At 37.5% G+C, this 24,074-nt stretch overlaps 3 protein-coding genes across 3 annotated transcripts in view; 2 read left to right on the top strand and 1 right to left on the bottom strand.

Moving 5' to 3' along the window:
• The first annotated feature begins 805 nt into the window (after window positions 1-805).
• Window positions 806-12,461, top strand: LOC110382084 (uncharacterized). The gene is made up of 8 exons (XM_049848216.2): window positions 806-982; window positions 6,805-6,995; window positions 7,927-8,069; window positions 8,556-8,701; window positions 9,117-9,235; window positions 9,982-10,116; window positions 10,622-10,786; window positions 11,138-12,461. Exons 1-8 carry the CDS (start codon window positions 913-915, stop codon window positions 11,378-11,380), a joined length of 1,212 nt encoding a protein of 403 aa, XP_049704173.2. The 5' UTR covers window positions 806-912; the 3' UTR covers window positions 11,381-12,461.
• Window positions 12,462-12,705: 244 nt separating this feature from the next.
• Window positions 12,706-21,927, bottom strand: LOC110382091 (syndetin). Its single transcript, XM_021342579.3, has 4 exons — window positions 21,659-21,927; window positions 18,964-19,065; window positions 18,256-18,393; window positions 12,706-17,557 (listed from the first exon to the last, which is right to left on the bottom strand). The coding sequence occupies exons 2-4, from the start codon at window positions 19,054-19,056 to the stop codon at window positions 15,080-15,082; spliced, it is 2,709 nt and encodes a 902-aa protein (XP_021198254.3). The 5' UTR covers window positions 19,057-19,065; window positions 21,659-21,927; the 3' UTR covers window positions 12,706-15,079.
• A 405-nt stretch (window positions 21,928-22,332) lies between these two features.
• Slmb (supernumerary limbs) overlaps window positions 22,333-24,074 on the top strand; it is a 29,568-nt gene continuing 27,826 nt past the window's right edge. Inside the window, exon 1 of the mRNA XM_064042855.1 lies at window positions 22,333-22,557. Coding sequence (XP_063898925.1) covers window positions 22,516-22,557 — 42 coding nt within the window. The 5' untranslated portion in view covers window positions 22,333-22,515. The remainder of the gene's footprint in view (window positions 22,558-24,074) is intronic.

Below are 24,074 nucleotides of genomic sequence, written 5' to 3'. Positions count from 1 at the left end.
TGCAGCACATATTATAGTGCACGAGCATTTGCGCAGACACAGGTGCACTCACTATTCCTTCACTCTCATAGCGCGATGGCACGGCAATCCAACACGACCGGAGGACCGACATTTACGTGCTCTCCGATGCACGGGTGAATCAATCACCAACTTCCAGGCTCCGGGCTGCTTTGTGAAAGTCTTAAAAGCGACAAAGCGATTTCGGCCCGACTCATGAATCGAACCCGGGACCTTGTGCTCAGCCGTCGCACTTGCGACAACTAGACCAACGAGGCAGTAAAAGTCTGAATGGTATACCCATACAATATACTAACATTATAAAGAGAAAAAAATATGTTTGTAATGGATAAATTTCAAAACTACTGGACAGATTTCAAAAATCTTTCAATGTGGGAAAGCTACACTCTTCCCGAATAAAACAGGCTATATTTTTTCCGTTACGGGCAGTAGTTTCGCGGGAAAACGGCTAAAAAATGAAGGCGAAATATTCATAGAAATCGTCTTCGAAAAAATTAAATACGTATCTAACTAGTCATCATCATCATCATCTCAGGCATAGGATGTCCGTCCACTGCTGAACATAGGCCTCCCCCTTAGATCTCCACAGATACCTGTTGGAGGCGACCTGCATCCATCGTCTTCCGGCTAATCAGATAATGATCCTTTGCTTCAAAAAGCTGAAATTCCCAATGATAATTTTTCTATTGAGTATTCTTATACCATTTATAATCAAATGGAGCATAGAGTCGAGATTTCATTCATAAAGATTAAAACCTACTTGCACCGTGCGCCGAAAACTCACTAAACAATCATTAATAATCGTTTGCAGTGATTTTAAAAATGACTTCAACGACGGCCATTCATTTCTGCTTTTTGTAAACAAATTCATTCAGTGTTGTTTCGACCGCGATAATGTCGGACGTTAGCCGCGAGTTTTTCCTAATTTTAATATTTAATGTGTTAATTTGTAACGTTACTAGCGGTAAGTGCAAATAACCGTTATTTTTAGAATAACTAGTTATTTTTTTTAGTTATTACTGTTAGTCTAGTTTCATCCAGGATACCTATAACGTTTAGAAAACGAGTTCTAAGGATTAATTCGGAGCGTTCGCACTTTATCGTTTATCTACAATCTGTGTTGTTGACTTAATGTTTTTTTTTATTTGACGTTTCCCGTTTTGGCGCGATTGTTTATTGTTTTTGTTAAAAAATGGCGGCAAATCTATGAAGGTATACCGTTTTGAAGAATATAGTACCTACTGCATAAAATCTCTTACCTATTGTTAATAAATCTGTTAATTGTTTTTAAAATAGATATACCGCGGAAATATCTAAGTAGGTTATTTATTTATCTCGCTCGTTCTCTGGTTTCCTCTAGACTGGATTTTCGATGAGTCTCCATCTGTTTTGCAATGATTTAAGACGGAGATAAGACAGAGCTGTTAAATATTATTCGTTTTTAAATGCCAAAGGATGCAGCGGTCATTGATCGCAAATAAATTGGAAGAACAGTTATATTTTAATCGACTTTGCGACATTTTTGTTTAGTACGTCTCTCAGTCAGAGCAAGCGTGGTCATTAGCGCTCAATCCTTCTCCGTGTGAGAGGAGGCCGCAGCCCAGCAGTGGGACGATAAAAAGGCTAATGATGATGTCCCTCAATCAAGTCTTCACAATTTAACAGTCATAATCATCTTCCTGCCCTTAAACTGTTTTCAAGTTTTCTCCTTCCATACTCTTCTATTTGCCATCTTTCAACTGACAGCCGGGCCAGAAAGTCCGATAACCATTTTCCAAAGAGTAGATACCTACCTATTGGGTTGTCCGGGTAACTGAGTTGAGGAGGTCAGATAGGCAGTTGCTCCTTGTAAAGCACTGGTACTGCATCCGGTTAGACTGGAAGCCGACCCCAACATAGTTGGGAAAAGGCTAGGCAGATGATCTTTTGTTATCCCGATAAATGCGATTTAATGTAAGAAATTCTTACTTCACAAACCACCTTCTTATTTACGGTGGTTACCCAATCTATCCATTAATTAGCGATCGAATATTGAAACTAGCTACTCATAAATTAATGTCTGAATCTTCAATCGCAAAACAAAACGATAGATATGTTTTAGAAATACACCGTTAGAAAATCATTTGTGTGCATTGTAATTTGTATGTCTATAACCTTGATTTTTCTTTGTATTAAAGTATGACGCATCGGGTAAACTTCCTTCCTTTGATCATCTAGATAACATGCACTTTTTTAGATATTTATGCTGATCTGTCTTAATTAATTATGACGCGTATTAACATTATCGTCGTATACTTACATGTATGTACTAAGTTACTAACCCACCAAAAACTTATGGGAACAAATATAATGACCACCATAAAATGCTTTGATACCCTTAGTTTTGCAACCAGAAAAATCTACTGAACACCAGAAAAATAAAGTCTAAAAATGTAATAGTACCAGCTATTTTAGTCACGACTTCACTTTAAATTGTATTCGACCACCAAATTTAGTAAATGATCACCAACTCTTGACGACCAAATTAATGTATTATTTTTGCCTAAATAAGTCAGTGTGATTGCCATAAAATGTAGGCTTATTATCAAATAAAGTATTATGATGCCATATTAAGTTATGTGTCCGGCTTGCAATGCATGCGTGAGTGTCAGTATGACGAGTGACAGGGGAAAATGGAAGAAAATGACATATTGCGCCGACCCCAAGTAAAATTGGGAACAGGGCAGGAGAAAGAAGAAGAAGAATGTGTTTCTCAATACACTCCCTCGAAAACACACTCTTATCGCACTGTTTAGAGGCATGCAATAGACAATTTTCCACCCTAGTGCAGGAAAAGGGTCCCCATAATGTTATTACATTTATTGTATCAGGCCGAACTTATTTTTTTGGAGTCAGTTTACTTAAACAGGATAGCAAGATGTAAAAACTTTGATTATCATTTTATATTAAAACGCTGGTATAATGTTGATGATCATTCACTACTTTTGGTGATCATTTACTACTTTTGGGATAACAATGATTTATTTGGACTCATTTTGCTTAAATAGGATAGCAGAATGTAAAAACTTTGGTTATCATTTTACTTTAAAATGGTGGTTTAATTTTGGTGATCATTTACTATTTTTGGCTTGCGCATGATTTATTTTGGAGTAATTTCACTTAAATAGGATAGCAAAGTGTTAAAACTTTGGTTATCATTTTACATTAAAATGCGAGTTTCATTTTGGTGATCATTTACTATTTTTGTCTGCTATTTGTTACTATTTCTGGTGATCAGTTAAACATAAGCCAAAACTTATCTTACGAATATAAAGAGGATTTCTTTTATGTTTGTTTGTATCCTAAAGCCTCCGAAAGTACTGAACCGATTAAAAAAATTCTTGTACTGTTGAATAGCTACACTCTTCCCAAGTAACATGGACTAACTCTGTCAGTCGCGTTTTCGCCTCAAAACTACAAAACCAATTTTGCTCCACATACCATGCATAGAACATAGGCTACTTTAGAACATTTACATAGAACATAGGCTACTTTAGAACATTTACATAGAACATAGGCTACTTTTTACCCAGTTGCCGAAAGTGGTCTGCCGGGACGTGAGTGAAACCGCGGAAACCAGGGCCCCGATTCTCTTAAGTTAATAATGTCAAAATCGAATAGAAATCGAATCGCAATATGATCGTAATAGCAGTTTTAACCATATCGGGCATTCTGCTACTAATAAAAGACCAATCGTATTCGATTGACATTTGATTGGTGTGCGATTGGTCTGCTATTTTGATGATTTTGGTCTATACGGTAGTTTGCTGTACAATCATTTTGCAATCGTAAATCATTTGCAGACAAAATGATTCATTATTGAATGACAGAAAAGGATAAAAACGTTTATTTCAAAGAAAAAATAGCGGAATGCCACATACGCTTCAATCGTAATCGAGTCGGGATTGGATCTCAGTCGAATCGAGTCGAACGTCAATCGAAGGGCGCTTAAGTAAAATTAGGAGAATCGGGCCCCAGTAAGTAGCAAATATGTATATTGCTCTTGCGTTTCTAATGCATTCGTAGCGCATTTAATAAGTAAATGTAAACAGTTATTTATGTTTCTTTACACATGCCTACATAACTAGCATTAATTTTAATTTTTCACGCGCAAACGCCTGAACGAATTTTAATGAAATTTGGTGGTAATATAGGTTTTTATTAAGGTGTCTTTGAAAATCTTTGACAGTCGTTAAGTATATTCAGAAGACAGAAAATTTACAGCCGGTCTTTCCAAGGGGTAGGTATCGAGTTGCCCGGGTAACTGGGTTGAGGAGGTCAGATAGGGCAGTCGCTCTTTGTAAAGCACTGGTACTCAGCTACATCCGGTTAGACTGGAAGCCGACTCCAACATAGTTGGGAAAAGGCTCGGAAGATGATGAAGCGGTATCCTAAAAAAGTATGTCAAAACTTTATTTTGTACGTGGTGATAAGAATTATTATTTGTTTATTAAAGTCAATAGGTTACTTTATTATCGTACTCTTTAAAAAGTTGCTAGCAGATGATGATGATGTCTTCCTAGCCGATTATCGGTCATGGCGGCTGTTCTCATATAAGGAGATCAGTCAGCTGCGCAGGATATATTATAGTGCACGAGCATTTGCGCAGACACAGGTGCACTCACTATTCCTTCACTCTCAAAGTGCGATGGGACGACAATCCGACACCACCGGAGAGAGAAATGCTACTTAGTAAGTAGATAAGTACTTAACTTACGAAAAACAATAATGGCTAAAGACACCCTTTTATAAATGCAGAATCTATTAAAGTTCTATATAAGACCTTTTTAACAAGTCCAAACACAGCTATGATACGATGTTCCATCATGAAGTCCCAGTTCATATCTTCTGGCTCCATCATCAGATCAGTTCGACAGTATGGGGCTTTGAGAATCAATAAAACAAAATATAAAAACAAAAGACATGTTTAAAATGACGTCAAGCACGAAATGAAAGAGATAGATAGTACCTTTAGATCCATAAGTAAGAAGGAAACCAATATATGTAGATTTGCATGTTCGCATTCGAATTTTAGCCTGGGCGCATACATTCGGTTTTTGGATTAGGTTTCCTGATCAGGAATTCAGATTCGGAAACCGAAATGCTCTTTTTTCGTACAAAATGTTTACAAGAGCGTACACGTTCTTACTTTTTCCGAACGGAAAAAAACCTGACATTCGTTTCGGAATCTTCTCAGAGCATTCAGATAGTCAGAACTGGGACGTGTGCGCTAGTGTCACGGAATCCCGATCAGGAAACCGAATGTGTGCGTCCAGGCTTTATCCAAAAACAAATGATATGCCAATGACGACGCACGCACGAAATGAAAGAGATAGAAAGTATCTACATATTCATAAGTAAGAAAGAAACAAATAGTTTTGCATGTTCACATTCGAATTTTGAAATCTTAAAACAAATGACACGTCAATGACGTCATGCACAAAATGAAAGAGATAGATAGTATCTATATGTTCATGAGTAAGAAAGGAACAAATACTGTTTTGCATATTCACATTCGAATTTTTAACCCGAAACAAATGACGCGCCAATGACGTCACGCACGAAATGAAAGAGATAGAAAGGTAACTACAGATTCATAAGTGAAACAGAGAAAACAGATATTCTAAGAAGCTACGAAGTAGCTTTCAGGAATGACGTATGTCCAGTTTTGGTTTTGTTTCAAAAATAATCTTAACCTATAGTGCTTAAGGTTGATATTTCCTTGAAAATCATTATACTGCCTCTCTGATGGTATACCAAATCAATTGTTTTACAATTTTTTATGTATGTCTCCCAGTGTATAAAATGAAGCCCTTTTAATAAAATAAATATCTGAAATGACTGTGTTTTCTGAAAATTTGTATCTGAGTACCTACTTTAAATACTTACCTACGTTTCTTGAGTAAAGTGTGCTCTTAATTAAGAAGCAATATCGTACCTAATGGTAATTATTTTCATAATTAGAGTAATTAGGGGTACTCGTTTACTGTTCCAGTAAAGTATGTTAATGGAAGCAATCGTTAATATTGGTACACGACTGCCTATCTGATCTCCTCAACTCAGTTACCTCGTCAAACCAACTTTCTGGCTTTTGACAGCCGGGACTTACAATTTATCATGCCTTCCGAAACACAGTCATCGATCATCGATGGTGTCCAAGATATATTTAGAAAATGTATTCAAACTTAAAAAAGTTTGACTGTACTTGCCTGGCCTGGAATCGAACTATCAACACCACGACTTAAGCCTTAATTAGACATAAAAAAATACGAATTACAGTAAGATATACAACACGAGAAGGTACATAACGGGAAATATGTGTCACACCCACGTGATTTCAGACTTTATAGTCTAGGTTTCCTCGAGATGGTTTCTTCATCTTTTTATCAGCCACTACTTAACCATTTACCCGCGTACCGGGATAACCTATGCCACTCAGGAACATTGTAGCTATCTATCAGTGAACAAAATTTTGGATGTATGCGACCAGAGGTTCCAAAGATTAGCCCCTACATACAATATATAGGTACTTTTACCTAAAGAGGTCAACATTTTTTTATATTTTTTATTAGCTTATGTTGTCCCACTGCTGGGCAAAGGCCTCCCCCATAGCCTTCCATCTTTCCCTATCGGTCGCTATTTGTGGCCAGACCTTGTGGAAGATGTCTTAATCTTCTCTCCAGCGTTTCCTTGGTCTTTATATAATTATTTGAATATAATTACTTATTCCCCCATTTTTATTTGCAGATTGCGTGCTATCACTTAACAAAGACTTCAGCAGTCCAGGGCCGGTGTTCCTCAAGAATGGGGACTTTCTGGAGGTCAATACTGCTAATGGGAACATCACCATGGGAAGATCAGAGGTGGTGACGGTCGCTTGTCCTGGTCATAACAGGAAGGTCGTTTTGGGCACAGTTACTATGCCTTATGATACCATGGTATGTTGGTTTTTTTACCGACTTCAAAATAAGGAGGTTCTACCTATGTTTTTTTTTTCCGACGTTGAAAATCATCAAATGACCCCTCCCGCTGTGGGTTAGCAGCGGTGAGGGAGTGTCAGACTCTTACTGACTAAAAACCATCGTGTTCCGTCATAGGCCTTTTATGTACCAGGGCCGCGGTATCTCTTTCGAACAACCCGCAGCCCCGGCAGGTTCTCTATGTCTCAATTCGCCATTTTTTTTTATCTTGTTACTTTATTTCTCGAAGACGCCTGGTCCGATTTAGCGAATTCTTTCTTTATTTCCCCGTATAGTCCCTTTGTTGCATCAGGTCGGGATGTCAGGATCTTATGATGGAAACCCAGAGAAATCAAGGGCTCTAATAATTGTAGGCGAGTATTGGGTAAAAACTTGAAATTGATATGTGTATCGTAGCAAACTACAAAACAAGGTTGGTTTTGAGCTGATCCGAAGAGGTAGATTACGGAGTAGGTACTTACGTCTATTTCTTTTTCACAAAAGCGTTGTAGTATTAATTACCTAACGTACTTCATTGACTGCCTCGTTGGTCTAGTGGTCGCAAGCGCGGCTGCTGAGCTCAAGGTCTCGATTCCCGGGTCGGGCCGAAATCGCTTTGTGGGTTTTCTTAAACTTTCACAAAGCAGCCCGTAGTCTGGAAGTTGGTGATTGATTCACCCGTGCATCTGGGAGCATGTAAATGTGCGCCTGATCTCTCTCCGGTTGTATCGGGTTACCGTCCCACCGGGTTATGAGAGTGAAGGAATAGGGAGTGCACCTGTGTCTGCGCAAATGCTCGTGCACTATAATATGTCCTGCGCAGCTGGCTGATCCCCTTCAATGAGAACAGCCGCCGTGGCCGAAATCGGCCGTGGACGCCATTACTTCATTATTTTTTCTCATATTTCAGGAGGCCCACTGCTTGGTAGATAAAACATTCCGAGTAGACCGACGTATACTCACGTTTAAGGAGATTAAGTGTAACACTCAGCCTTGGTTTACTGCCCAAGAATACCCTGAGACCTGTCATGAACACAGCAGCATGATATATCAGTAAGTATTCATAACATAACTAGCCGCTTTCCCGCGGTTTCACCCGTGTCCCGTGGGAACTACTGCCCGTATCGGGATAAAATATAGCCTATGTTACTCGGGAAGAGTGTAGCTTTCCAGCAGTGAAAGAATTTTTTAAATCAGTTCGGTAGTTATAGAGCTTTTTGGGTATAAACATCATCATCGTCTCCGTCTTTTTTCAACTATGTTGGGGTCGGCTTCCAGTCTAACCGGATGTAGCTGAGTACCAGTATTTTACAAGGAGTGAATACCTATCTGACCTCAAGTCAGTTACCCGGGCAACCCCCCCTTGGTAAGACTGGTGTCAGACTTACTGGCTACCCGTTACGACTGCCAAGGATGTTCAATGACAGCTACGACCTACAGTTTAACGTGCCATCCGAAAGACAGACATTGGTGTCCAAGATAAGAAAGTAAACAAACTTAGAAAAGTTGCATTGGTAAGAAACCTATTTTTATTTTCAGTGTCGGCTACAAAGTGAAGAATTCGTTCCACACGATCTATGAAGCTTGTTTTGACAAACGGCTGCTAAGAACACACTACGTGAAACATCGGTTGACTCCACTAAGTATTTACAAACAGCATGGACTAACTAGACCCGCTTTTATAGGTTTGTGATCATATTTAAATAAACCTACTTTTATGGATTTTATCGCAGTTATATTAATATTGATTCACCCGTGTATCGGAGAGCACGGAAATGTCGGTCCTGCGCCTGATCTCTCTCCGGTGGTGTCGGATTGCCGTGCCATCGCGCTATGAGAGTGAAGGAACAGTGAGTGCACCTGTGTCTGCGCAAATGCTCGTGCAATATGTCCTGCGCAGTTGGCTAATCTCCTTACATGAGAACAGCCGCCGTAGCCGATAATCGGCTAGGAGGACATCATCATCATCATTATGTAATGACGACGTTTCGAATCCTTTACGGCATCCATGATCACGGGCAGACTCATGTAAATATGTAGTTCTATGAGCATATCTTTATAGATTCACACTAAACTTGTTGATAATGTTATTTTTTACAGATGGAAATTTGTTCAGAGGAGTGAAAATGAATGAAATCTACAAATTTAACAATCAGAAGACGTCTTTGGACGCCATTTTGGGACACTCCATGTCTGGACATTATTTAACCAAAAAACAGGTACCTACTTCAAAAGAATTTTATTTTTCTTCGTCATCATCTTCCTAGCCTTTTCTCAACTATGTTGGGATCGGCTTCCTTTCCCACAGCATGTTGCTGAGCATAATCATCGGCACGAATCTTGAGCGCTGAAGTGTGCAGAAGTAATTTTTGGGTCCCTTTTGTGGTATGAAGTGAGGCGCGGGGGCGGGCTAAAGCGGTGATTGACCCGCAGTGCATCGCGTCATAGCCGTCACTCCGGATTGGTTCTTTGCTAATAAATCACTTCTGCGCAGATGTAGGTCAGCGCTCAATATTCGTGCCGATAACTATACCAAAGTTTTACAAGGGGTGACTACCTATTTGACCTCCTCAACCCAGTTACCCGGGCAACCTAACACCCCTGTCCTAACACCCCCAACTGTCTGACAACCAGTCTTACCCAAGACTGGTTGTCAGACAGTTGATTTTAGCTTCTGAGCCAAAAATGTTCAATTAAGCCGGGACCCACTAATTTAGCGTGCCTTCCGAAACACGGAGGAACTCGTCATGTCAAGATGGCAAGATGGTCCACGGATCGACAGTCCATGTCTTTTCTTATACCTTCATGTGGCAAACCCGAGTCCTCAACCCATTTACCCGGGCAACCCAATACCCCTTGGTTAGACTGACATGCCATAGTTGAGTGGTTGGTTCTTTACCCACTAGGCCACCACGAATCCCCATTAAACTGAGCATTTTTATTGAACTGTTTGGTATTCTTCTAGTTTTTATCTCGAGGACACCTAGCTGCGAACGCGGACTACCCAACTAGTGCTCTCATTCGAGCTACCTTCCACTACGTCAACAGCGCCCCGCAGTGGCAGAGAGGCAATGCTGGCGACTGGGCTGCTTTAGAAGAGGTTGGTAGAACAACTGGATCACGTAAATGTCGGTCCTGATCTCTCTCCGGTGGTGTCGGATTGTCGTCCCATCGCGCTATGAGAGTGAAGGAATAGTGAGAGCACCTGTGTCCAAGCAAATGCTTGTGTTCTATTTTTGTCTGCTATTTTTTACTATATCTGATGGTAGGTTAAACATAAGCCAAAAACTACTAGCAGGCTGGATTTTGGCAAAAACTTGTCACTAATAGCTTGAAAGAAAGTAGTTTCCTCAAGAAGTGAAACTGCTAGCGAAAGCTAGTATATTTTTAAGCTAAAAATTTCGTGTCATTGTTTGCTTAAACGAACTTATCTTAGGTCCAGTAGGGACCGATTTGAAAAACTTTCCACAACAGAAAGCCAACTTAACGCAGTTACCCTTAAATCTGTGCATGAAATATTTCCGGTCTCACACGGGTGAAACCGCTGGCAGAAGCTAATAGTCACAACAGCATTGAAAAATTAAACATTATTTTTATTCTTCCAGAGCCTACGTCGCAGAGTAAATGCTCTCAATACCACAGTCATAGTGTACACCGGTACTCACGGCATCATGACTCTCCCCAACCGCTCGGGGCACATGAAGGAGGTCTATCTTCACATTGACGAGAATAACAACCCTGATGTGCCTGTGCCTATGTATTATTATAAGGTAAGTACATCATCATCCTCCGAGCCTTTTTCCCAACAATGTTGGGGTCGGTTTCCAGTCTAACCGGATGTAGCTGAGTACCAGTGCGTTACAAGGAGCGACTGCCCTATCTGCCTCCCTCAACCCAGTTAACCGGGCAACCCAATACCCCTTTGTTAGAATGGTGTCAGACTTACTGGCTTCTTGCCCGGGTTACTGGGTTGAGAAAGTCATATAGGGCAGTCACTCCTTGTATAGCACTGGTATTCAGCTGCATCCGGTTAGACTGAAAGCCGACATCAACATAGTTGGTCAAACGCTAGGCAGATGTGTTGAAGTATTTATTTTACAAATATTTTTTCTTATTTTCAGCTAGTCTACGACCCAATAAGGAAACTAGCAGCAGTCTTCATAACCATAAACTCTTCGTTCTACAGCGATAAAGTTCTAAACTCCTTGGTATTCTGTCAAGATATTTGCGAGCACAACCGCGAGTTCTCGTGGCTAAAATGGCGGGCTAATGACGGCACGTTTAGTTTCTGCTGTGATTACAAATCTTTTGTTGAAGAAGTCGATTATTTGCCGAAATTAGATGTTAGGGGGAGATTCCATTGATTTTTGTGTACAAAGATTTTTGTAATAAATACTTAATAAGTAGTATAGTTATCGGCACGAATCTTGAGCTCTGACCTACATCTGCGCAGATGTGATTTATTAGCAAAGAACCAACCCCGAGTGACGGCTATGACGCGATGTACTGCGGGCCAATCACCGCTTTAGCCCGCCCCCGCGCCTCACTTCATACCACAAAAGGGACCCAATAAATTAGGTACTTCTGCGCAGATGAAGGTCAGACCTCAAGATTCGTGCCGATAACTATATGTTTGGCTGATTTTCGAAAACGCATAACTTGAGCTTTATATTATTTGTATAATGTTTTTTTCATTCATAAACATTTTTAACCGACTTCCCAGAAAGAGAGTTTTTCATTGTAATTTTCTATATCTCTCATCTGTAAACGTTTAGTTAAAATGACGGTAGGTAACATCAAACATCTTTGGCAGTCGTTACGGGTAGTCAGAAGCCAGAAAGTCTGACACCAGTCTAACCAAGGGGTATCGGGTTGCCCGGGCAACTGGGTTGAGGAGGTCAGATAGGCAGTCGCTTCTTGTAAAGCACTGGTACTCAGCTGAATCCGGTTAGACTGGAAGCCGACCCCAACATGATTGGGAAAAGGCTCGGAGGAGGAGGGTAACACTAACACTATTGGCCGTTCTCAATTCTTTATCTATCTGTATTTTAACATTAGCCCAACACAAATAAATGAGTATCCAAGATAGCGTATTTTTTGTTTTTTTTTTGCCCATAGGGCAGGCTAAAGTCTTTCGACCATACTGCCTAGTCTTTCGTAGGTATTTATTTCTTTCGTGCGTATTTTTTGTATATTTGACAGCTGTCAAATTTCAAGGGGAAAATGTTTTTTTTTTACTGTGACAGTATTGTTAACTCCACTAAAAAAAGGTCTGACCTGACCGTTATGTAAAATCTCTAGTAAGCTCTAGTAACAATAGATAGATAGAATATTGGGAACGTTCATAAGACAGTGGCGTATTTTCACCAGTTTTCAAAATAGTTAGTAGCTATTTTAATTATTGATCATTCGATGTTATTTACAAAAGAAATAACAAAATATACGACGCAGCAACTTGTAAGTATTGAATAAAAAAAATATTTTTATTTACTTTACTGTTGTGTAATTTTAATATTTTGTAAGTTAATACTTTATTTATATTATTAGAATGAATAAATTATAACATTATTTTCAACGACAGTTTTTTTATTCTAATACCTATCTTTTCTATTCTGATTTGGTAAAAAGTGCATGAAAATTCGTTCAGTACTTTGTAAGTTTGTAGTCAAATACCAATGAAACAACAAAATATATTAAATTTCTTTAATTATCATACATAATAACATTGTTTTAATTAACATTAAATATTTATTTACCTAATCTAATGTCTTTTGAGATTTTACATACACACTTAAAGCTAAAAGAGTACAAAACTGAATACACAATATACAATGAAAAATGATCAAGGCCCACGTCCGACAATCGGCGACCGATTTTTTGTAGGTCAAAAATAGAACACACTGATAGCAATAGTGCAACGCACACATCCTACAAAAAGTTGGTCAGAAAACTCTAGTCAGAACGTCCTACAAAAAATCGGTCCTACAAAATGTCTGACGTAGACGGCTTAAGCTTAAGGCCCAAGTTTACCGACAACATAAACGTCATTTTCTTAAAACAATTGTTTGCTATGAATTTTCACGTTTTCAAGTTTCAAAGAGAACAATTGTTTTAAGAAAAAAGGACGTTTCGAACTTGGACCTTAGATAGGTACCAAAATTAAAACTATTAAGCGCAGGTCACAGTACAATTTTATTATTTTCTTATAGGAAGATTCCAGTTTTAGCGACGCACAAAAATGTATCTTTTGGTGTTTCGTTCTAGCAAACAGTACGGGTCCGTTCAGACAGACCGGCTCGGAGAGGAGAGCAAATTCTTAACACGTTGAAAATCGAGTAATTAGTATTTGTAGTAAGTTTATCTTTGGATGTGCACTGCTTTTGTCATTAAGAATCCTCGAAGGCGCTCGGTGTGAAATAATAAGAGAAGCTGACCGGCTCCGATCGCGTACTTTTTCTCGGTGTTGCAGACGTTTGGCTCCGATTGCATGCTCTTTCAGCCGATCGGAGCCGATTCCGGTCTGTGTGAAAAGAAAAATGCGCGCCGATGCTCTCCGAGCCGGTCTGTCTGAACGGATAGCGAGCGAACATTTTGTAATATGTCCGCGAAACTGCAACACTCGCATTGCGCGAAGACATACCAGCTGTGGACTCGCGACATAGCATACATTTTTGGAAAAATCTTGTCAAAACATTGCAGAAATAGGAATATAATATTTTTCTAATATATTTACAACTTTTGTGCTTGCGATATTTTTTGTCGAGAAATCTTAATCCATTGGGAAGTTAGTCTATCCAGACTATGTCCGTCTTACCACAAAAACTTTTAAACATCTGTTGAACACTTGTCTAAAAAATCTGATTATGACGTTGACATAAGGTCCGTTTCGCAGACAAGTTTTTTTAGACAAGTGTTCAACAGATGTTTAAGTTTTTGTAGTAAGGCTGTTCGAATTTTGTTAACTTCGGTTAAATATATAAAAAAAAAACATTTTATATTTGACTTCTCCGATACCAGTCGAAAAATTCACCTTTAGAGAAAATTTTATACATGACTAAAATATATAATTTGATTATCACATTTTGTACGAAGCTTTTTAAGTACGAATAGCATTATTATAATATTTACAGATTAAATTCCCTATAACAATAGAAATTAAATATTTTACAGTCTCGAACTTCAAAATTCTTAAATATAATGTCTTTTCATTAAATCAATCCATACCAAATTTTATTTCATAAAGTTCAGTTGATACACATTTGCTTTATTAATAGTATTTTTTTACATAAAACACACATAATTAAGGAGTATTCAAATTATAATTGTTTGATTGTGAAAATAAGAAAACATTAACATTTTCAGAACAACGAATTTAAAAGGCCTATTAATTAAATAATTAGGCCAACTTACATTTTGATTTTCGCTTTATAATAAATATTACACATATTTACATCCATAATTTTCATATAACAAAATTACACTGACCCTTGCCTGACCAAGAATCGACCCAGCATACTCGTATTTGAGAGGCTGGATGTTAAACCACTAGCAGCCAGTTTCTTCATCAAAAGTAAACGGCAAAGTAATGTAATAAAGTAAAAGTAGCGGTCAAATTCGTTTTTCACGATTTTCAGCCAATTTCTTCATCAAAAGTAAAAGCCAAAGTAAAAATCAAAGTAATGTCTAAAGTAAAAGTAACGGTCAAATTCGCTTTTTCTATTAGTTTTGCTGTCACTTTAGCCTTGAAAAAACGAATTTGACCGTTACTTTTACTTTAGACATTACTTTGACTTTTATGTTTGATGAAGAAACTGGCCGTTAATCTTTTAGTTTTGCTGTTACTTTAGCCTTGAAAAAACGAATTTGACCGTTACTTTTACTTTATGACATTACTTTAGATTTTACTTTTGATGAAAAAATTGGCTGTAAATCTATTAGTTTTGCTGTTACTTTACCCTTGAAAAACCGAATTTGACCGTTACTTTTACTTTATGACATTACTTTGGCTTTTACTTTTGATGAAGAAACTGGTTGTAAGACTTTACGACTATTTTTCACAATGCCTAATTTACCGAACTGTCTCTACTTTCAATAATCGCTGACAAAGCCTGCCTATCTTTCTTATTCTCACACGCACAAGTTACCAAAGCCATTAAATGCTTATTAGAATACTCAATCCTCTCAGAAACAAATTCTTCAAGACCCTTCCGAGGCAAATAGTAAGCTTTCACATACTTATCCACATAATCTTGAAACGGCACAGGTTTCAGCCCTGATATCTTCTCCAATTTCAGAAATAACTGTCTATAATCTAATTGCATTAAACCCCTACCCCCGTTCGAACATTTTGTCGCATTAGAAAACCCTTCGACCAATAGATGGACGACAAATTTGGATACCATACTCCAAACTGCATTTAACACCTCCAAATTCAAAGTAACCTTTGTCGATACATTTTCTAGGCGTAAAGCAAACACTTGGATTTTCCGTATTATCATGTCGACGTACGGACTGTGTTCTACAGCAACGTTTTTGACGTCCCATTTGACTTGCGACATGGCTATTAACGCCGTGCGAGCGTCAACTGCTTTTGAAGCCGAACACATGTAGACTGGGACTCTCAAATCTTGGACAACAGCTAGAGTATTATCCTTAAAGTGTTCTAAAATCATTCTTTGGTGTGGTGCGACAATAGACTCTAAATAAGGCTGAAGGATTTCATATTGTTTTGAGAGAAATATCACGCTCTCAACAGCTACAATTCTCTCTGAAAGACCGTGTAGGTCCTCTTCAGAATTTATGTTCAAATGTTGGGGAGAATCAGGACTGGGTATTTTGCCATCAACATCTCCAGAGTTTGCTGTATCAATATTGTTCTTTATCCTCTTCAAAACAGAGTTTAATTTCGCACTGTATAACGTCGAAGAAGCTACTTCAAGATCCGCAGTGAAAAATAAGTGGACCGTGAAAAAATAGTAGTCGAAAAGTTGATTCATGAGCATGACCACTTCGAGAGAAATCTGGGGAAGATACCGACAGATCTGTAGATATTGACCACAATGTCTTAAGACTGATAAAGTAGTGTTAGTGACAATAACACTATCTTTTATCTTGCTCGGACTTTCGTTAATTTCGGGTCGATCATTTTCGTCGACGAAATCCCGTTTCAATTCGTCGGGTTCGTCATCATCGGAATCATCGCTTACCAACTCCGGTTCTAAGCCGAAAATATCGTCATTCGTTATATTTTCGTTACGGAATATCTCGAAGGGAGTATGATTAGTGTTTTGCTTGAAATACTTGGCTATGTACACGCTATCATCTTGAGAATGTACCGACGAAGCTCCATCGGACTGCGTTTTAAGTAATGATGTATCAGATCTTATGTTTAAGTACTTTTTAAACTGCTTAAACTCTTGTAAATATAGCAAGTTAAACGTTGATTTTACAGGACACTGTTCCCAACCTTCGTTCTCTAGAAAGAGTTTCAATTCTTCCATCCTACCTCTGTGGTAATTCTTAATATACAACACACTTTGAGTCTTAATAAAGTCTTGGAGCAAATCCGACTTATCGCCACAGAAAACCTCAGCTACTTGAGTCAGTTTCCTCAAAATACCTAACATCTGTATAAATTTCTCAAACGGATACTCTTCTAAGCCAGAACTCTTCAAAAACGTCGAAACCTTCGCTTGAACATCATTCCAAATTCTAACAAGACCCGCTTTTAATTTCTGCCTAATATATTCTCTGCTAACATTCTTCTCGATTTCGAAAACGTTACTCGATATAGGTATCGATTCTTCCTCATCATATTTCGAATGCCAATCGACTAAAAGGTAGTAACTCCTCATTATTAAAAAGAGATTTTCACAAAGATTCAACAAGCAAATCGGAGCTTTATTAGCCTGAACTGATTGACACATATCTTGAAATTTCATATCGTTTGCATCCGCTACGTAATTTTTAACCGCTTCAATCGCGGACTCATTTACAGCCGAAGAGTAGTGCATATGTAATTGTTCCATAGCAGCTTGAGTCTTACCAAGCAACGCATAAGCTTTCTTAAGTTTCCTAAATATATTTTCGTCAAAATTGTAACAAATACTTGCTAAGACAGAATCCAATTTTTCCTCAGTCATATCTAAGGTATCTTGCAGTCGTGTAGCCAAATCTGCTATGCAAGTATACTCCTTATGACTATTAGCAGCTTTCTTACTTTTCAAAATCAGATCTATAGCTTCATAATATTCTTTCCTTACTAGCAAATCAGCGGCATCTTTTTCCACACTTCTTAGAGTTCGGAGTAGTTCTAAAGATTTTAGTACTGACCTGATGATTTGTCGTTTTCTGAAGTTGGCCAGGATCACGAAAGTGGATATTGTGAGATGGTTTGAGGCAGCTCGGAGCTGGTCTCTGGCTTTCTGACAGGTTTGGAGGGTGGTGGAAAGCTGTTCTCGAATGTTTTGGATTTCTTTGAATTCTCTATCGCAGTTGTCGCGTTGTTGGGATATTAGGTGAAGGGCTTTGCCGGAGACTACCTGTTGGAGAAAGGTAAATCTTGTCAGAATTATACTTGCAAGGTAAAGAGGTAATTTTTGGGTAATGTAAATTAGAGCAATATGATAAATGTGAACGTGTTTGGATGTTTTTTACTGTTTAAAACTGCTGAACAGGTTTTGATTTAACTTAATAGTAGGTTAATACAACAAAATACTTATACTTAGGCTACATTTTATTTGGGCATAAAACTTTGCTCTGGATGTGGATGAAACCGAAGGCAACAGCTATGTATACTAATATTGACCTAATATACCTGCACGATTTAACTAAATCGGTAACCAAACCATAACCAGCCGTATACTTGCCGCGCATTGCTCACATCGGCGAATTGACTACTGAAAATGGTTCGGTTATCGTTATAGTTCAGTTTAGAAGTGCTCTCCGATGCAGTGGTGAATCAATCGCCAACTTCCAGACAGACCACTAGACCAACGAGGCAGGCACCAAATGTCGGTCCTGCGCCTGATCTCTCTCCGGTGGTGTCGGATTGCTGTCCCATCGGGTTATGAGAGTGAAGGAATAGTGAGTGCACCTGTGTCCAAGCAAATGCTCGTGCACTATAATATGTCCTGCGCAGCTGGCTGATCTCCTTATGAGAACAGCCGCCGTGACCGAAATCGGCCGTGGACGCCATTATTATCTTTAGTTAAGTTTAAAAGTAAGAAAGATAACTGACCTGTTGTTGACGTTTCAACTTAGAGAACATACGTTCGATATCATCACAGGACGAGGCGGGAGCGTGTTCTAACACATACTTCCCAGCGTCGAATTCTGATGGCGGTAGAAAATATACGTTTTCTATCTCGCGTAGTACCTGAAAAAGGTGTAATTTATATTATTTATCTTATTTAACAGTATATAATAATATGTAGAACAGTAGATAGATTGGCAATCAAGACATTTTGTGAAGCTAAACTTAAATATATTAGAAGAAAGAAAGAAAAAACCATTTATTTTTCACACAAATGACGCAAGAAACAAACACACACAAATAAATCTAGGGATAAAACAAACAGTGAAACAAAAAGAAAAGCGCTGCAGTTGCGTCACTTATGCGTGAAAAGGGGCAGCGCTCAGCATAAATGCTGTGTCTCGCCGTGTATTACTTGAGTGACTTTTTCATGTGCAAGTAAATTATGTAGTTTTCCTCAACTTAAATGTCGGTAATCGGTATAGGCAGATATCTGTCACAAAATACTGCTTACCTATATCATGAAATCTTTTGTTATTTAAAGTGGCAAGTAATCTATTCTGACTAGCCTTTTCTCAACTATCTTTGAACTGTGTGACCTCTTTAACTCAGTCACCCAAGCAAGCAGTTTATGTCCAGTAGATATGATACAGGTGGAACTACTGCAACTAGTTAGCGAAAAATGTCTCATACCTCAAGATCAGCAGCAGAATGAGCGACACTCAAGGACCTGGAGTTGACTCCGGGAGGCCCTCGCCGGTTCTCCATGCCATCTTCTGACATCATGGTTCAGTACTGAAAACCAGATGGGCCTTATTAATAAACATGTATTAAAGTTACACCAAGAATAACAAAGGAATAACCATACGTTTTCATAGGCTTATTGGATTTAATTTGGCTTATTATATTCCTGGTGACTAATAACTTAAAAGTCGACAAATGTTGGCAACAAATAAAATAACTTGCCAGCGATTAAATATTTTCGCGACTATTATAATATGTAAGGTTCAAAATTAAGGGTGCTATAAAAACTAAAAACTAGCAGCTGCGTTTGGGTAGCAAATAAACTATACCAGTCAATTGAAATATTAGGTGAGGAGCTATTTATAATGACTTGGCGACTAATAATTTTATTTGGGTGGCAAAGATAATATGTTACCAACTATTTCGTGCCGACTAAAAACCCACTGTCAAGCTTCGCTTTGTGGATAGCTCTAAATATTAAAAGGAGTACAATAAAAAGGAATAAGAGTTAATTATTAATATTGTGTATCATAATTTCATGAAAACGGCGGAAGGTGCGGTGGTATTATCTCACTTGGCGCACTATGAAGACGGTAGAATTTAATTTGGATTCATTTTATTTAGCATATTGCCATTTATAACCTTCAATTAAAAAACCATTGTATTAAAAATTTAAGTTAGTGACGAAAACGAATCGCTGCAAAACCGACTCCACGTAGTCTTATCTGCCCTACCCCTAGAGTGCAATTCAAAACCGCGTAGGCGCGGAGGGGCGAGGCGGCCTGCGAGCTGAGGCGCAGGTAGTTTTAACGGTGGTGAGCGTGAAAACCATCTGCGACTATAAGCTCGCATGGGACCGCCGGAGCCCCGCAGCGCCGGAGCCGTGACAGAAGTCATGCTTGCTGCATGTTGCATGCTTACTTCCATGCTATTCACCTATAATTTTGCCGCTAAAATACTAGCCGCAAAATATTTTTTCTTCATGCCATTTTAGACTTTATTTAAAGCTATTAAAAAGTCGCACAATATATTTATAATATGAGCTAGTTTATATTTATTCTTCATCCAAACAATTTTAAATAGAACCTGATTTGTATTATTTATGAATGCCCATTTTCTATTTTATAGTCATCATTAAGTTTTCGCTTAGATATTAATTCAGTTGCCACAAGAAAAACTTGATGTTAGTTTAAATTAAAACGGACCTCATAACTGATATATTAATATGCTACCTTTGACTTATTATGATACTCCTTTTTAGCTGCCAACCCATTATAAATGGCACCCAATCTATTATTTTTTAAAACCTATATTCGTTTTACTTAGTCGCCGCGTTAAATACATGCCATTTAATTTTACTCCATATCTATTAATAAGGAGGAAAGTCGTGGTGGCCTAGTGGGCAAAGAACCAACCTCTCGAGTATGAGGGCGCGGGTTCAATTCCAGGTCAGGCAAGTACCAATGCAACTTTTCTAAGTTTGTATGTACTTTCTAAGTATATCTTAGACATCAATGACTGTGTTTCGGATGGCACGTTAAACTGTAGGTCCCGGCTGTCATTGAACATCCTTGGCAGTCGTTACGTTACGGGTAGTCAGAAGCCAGTAAATCTGACACCAGTCTAACCAAGGGGTACTGGGTTGCCCGGGTAACTGGGTTGAGGAGGTCAGGCAGGGCAGTCGCTCCTTGTAAAGCACTGGTACTCAGCTACATCTGGTTAGACTGGAAGCCGACCCCAACATAGTTTAGGAAAAAGGCTCGGAGGATGAGGATGATGATCTATTAATAAGGAGGGGCATGTTTTTCTAAACATTTATGCATTAAATACACACTAAAATATTATGGGATTGTGAAAAGTCATGTTTTAATGAATACCAGTTGATTTCCCACTGTCCCATCAGCATCCCGTAGGAACTACTGTTTTTACCGGGATAAAATTTTGCCTAAAAAGTTCCTCAGTGAAAGTGTAGCTTTTTTTAATCTGTTGAGTTATAAACAAATAAAAATAGAATATTTTTCTCTTTATACTATTAGAAGGAAGTATAGATAAGAGGCACCAAAACTATTGTGGCTATTTAAAGTTTATTTTGTACACAGACAATCCAGAGATCTCTTTTTATCCAATTTAAATTATTTACTATCAACAAGCTTATCTATCATAATGAGCATAAAATTATTAATATCTCTGATAATAATTAGAAAACTCATTCTGTTATGCAATAATTATTGTTACACATGTTATGTATGGAAATCTATAGCAATATAATAAAGAGGAAACCTTTATTCTTAGAGGCTTCGAAACTAGTGAACTATTATGAAAAATTATCTCAATATTGGAAAGCTACTCTCTGTCTGAGTAACACCTGGCTATATTTTATCCCAGTATGAACAGTAGTTCCTACGGGACGCGGGTGAAACCACGGGAAAACGGCTAGTATTTTATAAACTATTCCTGTTTCAAACAAATCATGACATATTAAGGAAAATAATATCGACTAAACAATTTTGAAGCGAAAAAAAACAAATCATCTTTCGATAGGTATTATCTTCATTTTATAACAAATGCTTAAGAAATAACACTGGTATAGTATCTGTGTGCCATTCTGATATAAATAACGGTAAATATTAACGTAAATACTGACCTGGACGCGAATAGATTGTGTTTACTAAACCACTTTACATGCAAAGTGCGTATCTCAAAACTGTTGCTTGAAATTCAATCACGTATAAGTATTTCGCTGTTTATACAGATAGTTAGATTATTTACACTGGGAATAAGTTAAGAATTGATGTTGTTGACTTCTTATAATCATTTATTGATTTGTATTTTGCGGAAATAGGTCAAATAAGGTTTTGTTTCCTTCCGTGTAACTTTGCATTTTTTTTGTAACTCTGAGATGACAGACATGACTTTCATGACAATATGATATTGACAGAAGTGGTGCTGTATGGTTTGTATAATTTTTATAATAACAAATAAAAAATATTGTGGATGTTTTCATTAGAATTATTTGTATGCACTTAATTATAATGGTAACAGGAATATTAAAAGTATTAATACTTAAAAAATAATAAGACAAGTATTAGAATCGACTAAACTATGTAGTTAGTTCGAACGTGCACATCACTATCAATTACGTTTCGTTTCACACACCAACTGAACATTTAACAACTCACCAGAAATCATCAATTTGTATGTGCTTTTTAAAACCTCTAATTTATCGCTATCTACAATAAATTGATTGATAAATGAAATTCATTTACTTCCTTACCATTCTGAATGGAAATTTAATGAAAATACTTTAAAAAATTGTTTAACTCATTGGAACACTTTGGCTGTATGACTATAAAATACCAATGCCAAAGGTTGAAATTCTAGTTCGAAAAAAATAGTTTGTGCTTGACGTCATGCGAGCGATGAGTATTTAGCGACAGTGATTTCAATATTTGGTGGTGTTTTAGTGGACTTAATATTGATGTTTCTAGTGAAATAGCAAAAATGGAGACCGAAAGGATGATAGAAGATACCATACCGCCTCAGGTAAGGCAGAAAACTTTAAATGGAACAACCCATAATGTCATGACTATTCGTCCGCCATATTTACTTTTACCATTATTCGCTTGGATTATTTTGTGTTTTTATGACCAATCTGATAACAAAAGTTATTTTATAACATCCACTACTCTCCCCAATGAGAAGAACACCACTAATTAAGACGAAAAAAATATGCCACCTCTTTTAAGTTCGATACAACGCCTTGTAATATTTTTTTAAATCGTTCTGCAATGCGGATCTTTCAAAAGATATACTTTTTTGTACGTTTCCTGTAGTAATTGTCGGGTACTGTTGCATTTAATGGTTAATTTTATGCATTTTGATTACGTTCGTATCGTTATTGTGCTGTTTATTTACACTCGCTCCACCAATCGTACGTTTGCAAAGTTGTCACGTTTCAAAAGAGATCGTGTACTAAAAACTTCTTTTTGAAACTTTTAAAACTATTTTTTGCATTTTAACTTTATCAAAACACTTATTTGTGGTTACTTTTGTCTGCAAAGTACGAATTTGTACACAATAAATGTCGAAATTGGTCAAAAATCGTTTGTGCTACTTTCTGAAAGGAGGTACAATATATTTCGCAACCGTGGATGCATTTTACCAAAGAGTTTAGCATATTCACATAATGTGGCTATCCTGTAGTATCTAGTTAGAAAACATAAGATTACGAAATAATCTAGTTTTGTTACTTGCTTGTAAATTACATTGACTTATTAAAAACAGGATTTTTAACATTTTTCATATTATGCCTTTTATTAATTATGACCCTATGTTTGACTAAGCTTCGTATATAACATAAGGAAAAACATATTACATAAGGAAGAAGAAAAAATCAAAAGAAAAAAGTTTTTTTTTTTCATTCATATGAGAATTATGTATGATATAAAAATTCTCTATTTCTATATACTCATATACAAATTTTTGTACACACACTATAAAGAAAAAAAAATAAAGTAATGTTTATTTCTAAAGAAATCTCTTCCAGCATACATGCTTAAGGAAAATAAGAATTAAAGAGATGTAGACAGTGTGTAAATCTGTTTTCCAAAACTTCTTCCTCCTGCCCTGTTCCCAATTTTATCTGGGGTCGGCGCAATATGTCATTCTCTTCCATTTTCCCCTGTCACTCGTCATACTGACACTCACTCCCTTCCTATTCATGTCATCTTTCAGGCAATCCATCCATCTTTTCTTAGGTCTTCCTCTTCCTCTCCATCCGTCTACATTCATACTTAGCACACACTTTGTTGCATGCGTATCATCCCTCCTCATTACATGCCCAAATCTGTTTGCCAAAATAATATGTACTAATTTTGTATCTCACGAAGAAAATCTTCAACAAAACACATCAGAATAAGTATATGGACCTCTCAAAATATTCAGCTGAATTATTCAAAAGCTACAGTATCATTGATTTCATAAACAATTTATTCACAAAAGTCTGTCAACAGTTTTTTTTAGATCTGCATAATAAAAGTAGGTTTATATTATGACACCAT

The sequence above is a fragment of the Helicoverpa armigera genome, chromosome 30 (genome assembly GCF_030705265.1).
Source record: "Helicoverpa armigera isolate CAAS_96S chromosome 30, ASM3070526v1, whole genome shotgun sequence".
Taxonomy (NCBI): Eukaryota; Metazoa; Arthropoda; class Insecta; order Lepidoptera; family Noctuidae; genus Helicoverpa; species Helicoverpa armigera.
The sequence above is the reverse complement of the archived record's forward strand: the minus strand, read 5'-3'. Positions and strand labels throughout refer to the sequence as shown.